The 9,235-nt window shown below is 37.5% G+C and overlaps 2 protein-coding genes across 2 annotated transcripts; both read right to left on the bottom strand.

The window, feature by feature from the left end:
• Positions 1-201: 201 nt before the first annotated feature.
• On the bottom strand, positions 202-1,122 carry LOC129405756 (olfactory receptor 8K3-like). Its single transcript, XM_055143069.1, has one exon. The coding sequence runs from the start codon at positions 1,120-1,122 to the stop codon at positions 202-204; it is 921 nt and encodes a 306-aa protein (XP_054999044.1).
• A 6,888-nt stretch (positions 1,123-8,010) lies between these two features.
• LOC129405755 (olfactory receptor 8K3-like) lies at positions 8,011-8,961 on the bottom strand. The gene has a single exon (XM_055143068.1). It carries the CDS (start codon positions 8,959-8,961, stop codon positions 8,011-8,013), a length of 951 nt encoding a protein of 316 aa, XP_054999043.1.
• Between the last annotated feature and the right edge of the window lie 274 nt (positions 8,962-9,235).

Genomic DNA, 9,235 nt, shown 5'->3' with positions numbered 1-9,235 from the left:
GGGGCCTCCAGCATGGTTGTAGCTAGGTTCTGGTGGTCTTCGGCTACCAGGAGCTGTGCTCGGGGTGGGGAGGGAAGCTGAAGCCCATCCCCTCTGAGGGGCCCCCGGGAAGACAGCGACAGAGAGGCATGTGGGGAAGAGACTCAATTTACAAAAACAAAATAAAAGTGATTTTTAAGAAAAGATACTGCATACTTTTGTTCACATCTTTTGCAGTGCACATTTTACATCCTTGTTCCTCAGAATATAGATCAAGGGATTGAGCATGGGGATAATGAGGGTGTAAAATATAGAGGCCATTTTATCAGTGTCAAAGGAGTGAGTGGACTTGGGGTTCACATACATAAATGTCAAAGTCCCATAGAATACAGTGACCACTGTCAGGTGGGATCCACAGGTGGAAAAAGCTTTGCGTCTGCCCTCAGCTGACTTCATCCTGAGGATGGCAATGAGGATGAGCAGGTATGACACAACGACTACTAGAAGAGTGAAAACCAAATTCAAGACAGAGAAAATCAGTATCAGGAACTCAACTTCTTGTGTATTTGAGCAGACCAATATTAACACAGGCAGATTGTCACAGTAGAAATGATTGACAACATAATTGCAAAAGGATAAATTAAAAAGCTTTACCGTGATTAGAAGCGAAATGCAGGTGCTGTACACATAGGGGATTGCCACCAGCACCAGACACAGCCTTTGGGACATGATGACTGTGTAGAGCAGAGGGTTGCAGATGGCCACATAGCGGTCATAAGACATGGTTGCCAGAACGAAAAGTTCATTAATAATAAACATGATGAAGAAAGCCATCTGTGTGGCACAGAAATAAAAGGGGATTGTATTTTGTTCCGCTAGGAAATTTACCAACATTTTGGGTCCCACCGCAGTGGAGTAGCCGAGATCCGTGAGCGCCAGGTGTCTGAGAAAGAAGTACATGGGTGTCTGCAGCCTGGGGTCCACCTTGGTGAGGATGACCATGCCCAGGTTGCCCACCAGTGAGATCATGTAGATGATGAGGAAGAGCACAAATAGGGGAGCCTGCAGCTCCGGGTGGTGTGTGATTCCCAGGAGGATGTATTCCTTCAGCTCTGTGAGATTGTGTTTGTCCACTGAGGTCATCAATGCACGTATTCTGAAATAATTATCACCAGCAATACTTAAGAAATTGTATCCATAAAAATGTGATGTTTATATATAAAATATTTTTTAACTTTGTTTTTGTTTTTGTTTTTGGGGTCACACCCAGCTATGCTCAGGGGTTTCTCCTGGCTTTGCACTCAGGAATTACTCCTGGCGGTGCTTGGAGGACCATATGGGATGCCGGGGATCGAACCCTGGTCGGCTGCGTGCAAGGCAAACGCCCTACCCGCTGTGCTATTGCTCCGGCCCCTATTTTTTTAATTTTAAATTTAATAATTTGTAATTTCATCTCTCTAACACATGCACCTCACATAAAAAGAACAATGCATAATATAATCATATTAATATCCATATTTCCGCAGAGATATAGGCAAGTTTCAAACAAAAATACATTTGCAATTTCTTTTTGAGGAATTCAATGGTTATTTGGTCACTGATCTGATTCTTTAGACTAAAACTGGAACAACACTGTATTCTCCTTTGAGATAGTTTTACTAATATTTCGCTTAAAGTATTTTGTATATTTTTCCTTACAGTATAACTAAAGTATGTTTTTTTGGGGGGTATTTTTACTGTAACCAATATATACCAAGATATTTTAAAAATATTAAAATATATACATATGTACATTATAATGAAGAGGGGTGCAGGTTAAGTGTTAAAAACTCGCTTCTTGGGCTGGAGCGATAGCACAGCGGGTAGGGCATTTGCCTTTCACGCGGCCGACCCGGGTTTGAATCCCAGCATCCCGTATGGTCCCCTGAGCACGGCCAGGGGTAATTCCTGAGTGCAGAGCCAGGAGGAACCCTTGTGCATGTCCAGGTGTGACCCAAAAGCAAAAAAAAAAAAAAACAAAAAAAAAACTCGCTTCTGTTAAACCGCTGAATTTGCCTTTGTAACTGCTTGGCTGCTTTGAAAGATGTTTTTGTGACCTACAGCTGGGCAGGAAATGGTAACCAAATGGGCCAACAAACCTCTCTAGGAACTCTAAGCAAACATTTGCAGGAAACAGTTAACAGTTAACAAATGTTGAGATTAGCAAATTAAATGACCTATGTGTGATTCCAGTTGATCCAATATGTGTGATTCCCTTTGATTCAATAGGTGTGATCCCCCCTTTTTTTTCCAAAACGGTACAAAAACTGTTTGCTTTTTGAGTTCAGGGCCCTCAGCCCTGCCGGCTCTCAGGCACACTGTAGGGTCCCGACATGTTGGCTCGAATAAACCCTGTGTGTTTGCAGAAAGAGTTTTCTTGGTCTCATTCCTCCGAGACTCCCCGGGTAGAGGTCTGCTCGACCCTAACAATAATATCACATTTAAAATATAATGGGAATTTATATAACTAATCTATAGAAGACAATAATTAAAAACAAAATAGAATAGGTTGAGCTACTAAGATAGTCGTTTAAAATATAGTGCAAGTTTTGAAAATATGGGTATTGTATGATTTAAAATACATATGTACATAGATGTATCTAAAATAAAAAATAGAATAAATTTGAGTACCCAGAAAATGGTATACTTTTCCTGTGAATGTGTGGTCTAGGATATATATACAGATGAAATGCATACTTTAAAAAAAACATAGTTTATATGATGGAAGATTCTAAGAAAATATCCTGTCCTTAACTCATAAATATTGAGCTATTGTTATCAAAGTAATTTTAAGTCAAATCACTGGAATAAGTACAAAGATAGATCTCTACCTGCTGTGATATGCAATCAAAGATAAAAAATAATGTTAAGTATTGATTTCATAGAATTTAAGAAGGTAGAGAAGTTTTTATCAACAACTTTAGACTAAAAAACATCAAACTGCTTTTAATAATTTGCCACCTAAACTGTTCATCAGACTATGATTTTTAAAGCTATATTCTAGATGAGTAGGGAGTAGGGAGTAGAGAATGTCTAATGATGTCTTATGAAGTGCCTCTTGGAGAGCCTGACAAGCTACTGAGAGTATCCCACATTCATGGCAGAGCCTGGCAAGCTCCCCGTGGCATTTTCGATTTGCCAACACCAGGAAAAATAACAGGTAACATTCCCCTGACCCTGATAGACCCACCAATCTTTGGGAAAGACAAATAACGAGAGGTAACTAAAATCTCAGGCCTGGGATGAATGGAGACATTACTGGTGCCTGCTCGAGTAAATTGATGAACAATGACATGATACAGTGATACTCTAGGATGTGCCCTAAATGAATGATATCACACCTTGAAGTGTGGTGGGGCTTTGGAAGAATCAGTCTTGGGATGACGGAGTAGTAACCCCTGGTGAAAGTGGGGATGAAGGAACTCAATTTTTTTAACTTAAAGAACATAGATTCCCAGGTGAGCTACAGAGCAATATTTCTTTTTGAAAAGGGGGAAGTTGGGGCCAGAGTGATAACACAGTGGAGAAGGCATTCTCCTTGCCCACAGCCAACCTGGGTTTGATCTCTGGTATCACATATGGTCCCCTGAGCACCGCCAGGAGTCATTCCTTAGTGCAGAACCAGGAGTAACCCCTGAGCATCACCAGGTGTAACCCAAAACACACACACACACACACACACACACACACACACACACAAAGTGGAGTGGAAGTTGGCAAATTAGTTTGGAAACCTGTAAAAAACTAATGCATGCCGAGGGGCATGTGCACTCGAGGGCTCTCTGGGCGGTTCTGTCTCCCCACCCGCGTTCGGTGCTCTGGAACCGCTGTGTAAAGACTGGATCAGGACGGCTGTTGGCCAAGGACAGGCGAAGGAAGAACGAGGAACAAGCTGGTTGCTGGTTAGTTACCGTTTATTCAATCTTCCATCTTTCTCATCTCCCGCACTCCCAGCTCTGGCCTCTCTCTGGATCTACTGTAGCACCTCTGGATCCTCTTGTCTCTCTCCTCCCTCTTTCTCTCTCCCCCTTGCCCCTAGGCTACCCCAGCCAGGTAGCAAAATCATCATAAAAAAGCCCTTCCTGAGGGCCTGGCAATCCAAAGCCCTTCCTGACTCTTAAGGTGTTTTTCTCCTTTCCTTGGTCCAAACACTCATTAACATCTTAATACTAGTCATTTTTGTATGGACATAGCAAGAGATACATTGAGGCTTGCAAGGCAGCTCTCATGGGAATATCTTGCCAGACTCAACTACAGCACTCAGGTCAGATTAATCATTCCTCACCCTAGCAGAGTCCAAATCTAGTTATCACTGTTTGGATCATGACAACATTTGTCCATGACCAAGCTCTTAACTTATAGTTAAGCATTAGGCACTTTGGCCAGGCCCATCTAGATGCCAGGGTAGCACACAACTCACCGCTTGCCATGGGTCCTTCCCGTTCCTCATCGGGACCTTGCTTTGGGGGTGCTAGGAAGTAACAGCAGCTAAGGCTTAAGTCAAGGGAATAGATGCCCAGGAGGAAAATATCATGTAGAATCAAATGACTCCCAGGTTACAAAAGCATAGCATTTGCTAAGTGTTCTTGTGTCCATACAAAAAGGACATGGCTCTGAGTAAACTATGCAAAGGACTCAAGTAGAAGAGAAAAACAATATTTACAAGTCAACAGAACACTAAGAAAGCAGCTACAAATAAACACACAGGAATGGGAGCACCGTGAAGGGAGTAACCCAATAAACCTAAACTACCTGAGACTATGTTATCCAAGAGATTGTGTTTTTGATGGCATGTTTATAATCTCTTCACTATTTCTGGGTCCCAGACATGAGTTTTTCACTATGTTCTCATCTAAATGTTTTGAAATTTTCGCATTTCATGATTTTTTGCTAGTTTTGATTAATCTCAGTTGTGTAAGTTTAAGTCAACATAGTTTATCTGTGGATATGTAATTATGTAATAATATCAGCACCATTTTTCAAATTTGATGTCTTTTTATTGAATGAATTCTGCATCTCCAGAAATATTAAGTCAACACAGGCGGCAGTGGGGCTAGGGTGGGGTGGCAGGAGGGACACTGGGGACATTGGTGGTAGAGGGTGGAGAAAGGGCACTGGTGGAGGAATGGGTACTCGGTCATTGTATGATTGAAATGTAATCACGGAAGTTTATCTGTGTAAGAGTATCTCATGATAATTCATTAAAAAAATTTAAAAAAGAATAAGTAAGCATTCTGCAATGTGCTATATCTTGCTCTTGATTCTGTCCTGTTTATTATGTATCATTTTATCAAAACCAGTCTTGATTACTGTCTGTAGTAAATCTCTTCACTGATGACAGCATTTCCTTTCTTGTTACCTACATTTAAACATATATTTCAGCCTTTCTTGCATTTTGAAATTTCTATAAATTTTAATTAACACATGTAATACATTTTACCGGTTGAATAACATTGCATTGAATTTGTATTTGCCATATTTCTTTCTATATTCAAGATAATCATTTTTCAAATAATATTAATTCTAATCCACGAGAAATGATTTTGTTGGATAAAGAAGCAAGATACATATTTAAAATATTTTTATCAAAGATGTTTCTAGCTGGTGTACTTTTTTGAAGCCTTTGTGCTTTATATTCTTAATATCATATAGGATATTTCTAAATTAAAGTTGGGGAACACTTTGCATTACTTTTTTTGAAATATGAATAATATTGCTCTTTTCCCTTTTAGACATTAATTATAGTTTCCTATTTCAGTAGATTTCTTGAATCTTTTACTTTCCTGACTATACTGACCTACAACACATTTTTCTAAAAACAATTGTGAATGTAAATGTTTTTTAATAATTATAATTTGTATAAATCCTAAAAGCTCATTTTCTGAAGGTAAATTTTACTTATACTTGAAACTCTATCAACATCTAATTAATGTGACAGTATATACTTAAAGTTTTGATAACATGGCAGAGTCTGGCAAGCTACCCGTGGGATATTTGATATGCCAAAAACAATAACAACGAGTCTCAGAATAAAACGTTACTAGTGCCCACTTGATAAAATCAATTAACAAAACAGGATGACAGTGCTACAGTGCTATATTATGCAAAATTTTGAAAAGTATGATACCTTATATGTATGTTCAACAGAAACTAATTTAAAAATGAAAATATTCAATTAAAATTTTTACAACTTAATTTTATTTTTCATTAATAAACTATCAAAAATAAAACTAAACACATTAAATGTATGAAATATTGGCTTGTATCCAGTTGACTTTTAAAAATCCGTATGTTAGAGTATTATAAATTTAATTTCATTCATTATAATTTACCTTGAAAATGTCTGGAGTAAACCTCCAAAAATAGTAGAAATGTATATGTTTTAATGATAGAAATTGCCACAATAGCTAATATTAATACTATACTGAATATCCAACACATATTTTCTAGTAACCAAAGATAGTATATATATATATATATATACATACATGCTCAAAGTTAATTATGTGATTTTTCATAATTTAAATATAATCTCCATAAATATTTTGTGATAGTTATGTTTTTCTGAAATCATGCAGGTGATTTTTATTTCAATAAATGTTTAATCAAGTTTGATTGCCTATATAGAAACATTATTCTTGGTTGTTGACAAGGAAAATGGACGTTTCCTGTATGATTTACATATAATCCCATGAATGTTAAAATAATGTAGATGGGATAAGGAGGAAATTTCTAAAGAATATTATATTCAGTACATAGTTATACCGATCTACTTGCTAATATATGTCTGCAAAAAGAAATTAACATAGAAAAAAATCTTGAAAGCAATTGTAAAATTCTTAACAGAAATGATGAAAACAATGCTATGATACAATAAATGCAACCGAGTACTACTTTCGAGTAGAGAAATCAACATGAAGAGATAGGACATTGAAAGCAGAACTATGTACATAACCAAAATTAATGTAGTTACATAAAATAATCTGATTATTTTAAACAAGTACTTCTTCTTCTTTCTTTTTTTTTCTTTACTTTTTGGGTCACAACCAGCGATGCTCAGGGGTTACTCATGGCTCTACACTCAGTAATTACTCCTGGTGGTGCTCAGGGGACCATATGGGATGCTGGGAATTGAACCCGGGTCGGCCGCGTGCACAGCAAATACCCTACCCGCTGTGCTACCACTCCAGTCCAACAAGTACTTCTTTATAAGTAAAAATTTTAACATCACTTTAGATAAATATCAATAATTGAAAAATCACAATCAGGATGATTAATGTATTAAAACCGAGAAATTGATTGTTACAACGAATACATCTATAAATTTATGTTTCTCTCTTAAAGACAAATAGACAAATCGACAAAAACAGATGTTAGGCTTATTTTCTGGGTTATTGAAGTGCCAACTATGTTGAGTGAACAAATTTTTAGGGGACCAGGTATTAAAGCAATGACAATGGTATGAGAGAGTAAAAATTCATATCGTTATACTTAGGGGGCAAATTTGTGAAAATTTCATAACTTTTGACTGCAACACACTATACTGATAATGTACCTTCAGGATAGCACAATCAATTTTTATCTCAATAAACCTCATGAGATGTATGAAACTTAAAATAAAACAGAAATAACATATAATTAATTAACCAAACAGACACAATAAAGACACATTTACTTAATTCTAAAGTTTGACACTTCTGGTAATTTTGACTCCCTTTGTATGTTATTCTTCACTTCCCTTACATAGCACACCTGTTCCCCTTGCTTACTTTTGCAGATAACAGTATCCTAATCAATTCTACTACACAATAAAATGTACTTAAATCTTAAACATCTTTTTCTGCTCTGATAATTAATACATTCATAGCATTAGGATGTGTCTAAAATAATGAAAGAACTCTCCTAATATATCATAATTTTTTATTGTTTTTTGTCCTTCAAGAGGCATGCAAAATTATTTCAAATACTTCACCTAATTTACTGGAAAGTCACTTAAGAAAACATGCTGCATAGCTTTGTCCACATCTTTTGCAGTGCACATTTTACATCCTTGTTCCTCAAGCTATAGATCAAGGGATTCAGCATGGGGATAATGAGGGTGTAAAATATAGAGGCCATTTTATCAGTGTCAAAGGAGGGACTGGACTTGGGTTTCACATACATAAATATCAAAGTCCCATAGAATACAGTGACCACTGTCAGGTGGGATGCACAGGTGGAAAAAGCTTTGCGTCTCCCCTCAGCTGACTTCATCCTGAGGATGGCAATGAGGATGAGCAGATAAGATAAGACAAGCACCAGAAGAGTAAAAATCGAATTAAAAACAGATAAAGACATAATAATTAATTGTATTTCATAAGTATTTGAGCAGAGCAAAGATAACAAGGGGAGACAGTCACAGTAGAAATAACTGACAACGTTATAGCCACAGAAGGAGGAATTGAAGATTTTTATAGTGATCAGAAGAGAAACGCAGGTGCTGTAGAGATAGGGGATTGCCACCAGCACCAGACACAGCCTTTGGGACATGATGACTGTGTAGAGCAGAGGTTTGCAGATGGCCACATAGCGGTCATAGGACATGGTTGCCAGAATGAAAAGTTCATTAATAATAAACATGATGAAGAAAGCCATCTGTGTGGCACAGAAATAAAAGGGGATTGTATTTTGTTCCACGAGAAAATTTACCAACATTTTGGGTCCCACCGCAGTGGAGTAGCCGAGATCCGTGAGTGCCAGGTGTCTGAGAAAGAGGTACATGGGTGTCTGCAACCTGGGGTCCACCTTGGTGAGGATGACCATGCTCAGGTTGCCTACCAGTGTGATCATGTAGATGATGAGGAAGAGCACAAATAGGGGAGCCTGCAGCTCTGGGCTGTCTGTGATTCCCAGGAGGATGAATTCCTTCAGCTCTGTGAGATTGTGTTTGTCCATTGAGGTCATAAATACACATACTCTGAAGAGACACATCACCAGCAATAGTTAAGAAATTTTATCTATAAAAATATGATATTTATGTATAAAAGATTTTAAAACAAATTTAAATTTAATAATTTGTAATTCCATCTCCCTAACACATGCACCTCCCATGAAAAGAACATGCATAATTTATATGCATAATATATGCAAACAAACATGCACATTTATTCAGAGATATAGGCAAGTTGGAAACAAAAATATGTTTGCACTTTTTTTGAAGGATTCAATGATCATTTGG

The sequence above is a fragment of the Sorex araneus genome, chromosome 6, assembly GCF_027595985.1.
Source record: "Sorex araneus isolate mSorAra2 chromosome 6, mSorAra2.pri, whole genome shotgun sequence".
Classification (NCBI taxonomy): Eukaryota; Metazoa; Chordata; class Mammalia; order Eulipotyphla; family Soricidae; genus Sorex; species Sorex araneus.
Note: the sequence above shows the minus strand (reverse complement) of the source record. Positions and strands in the feature narration are given on the sequence as shown.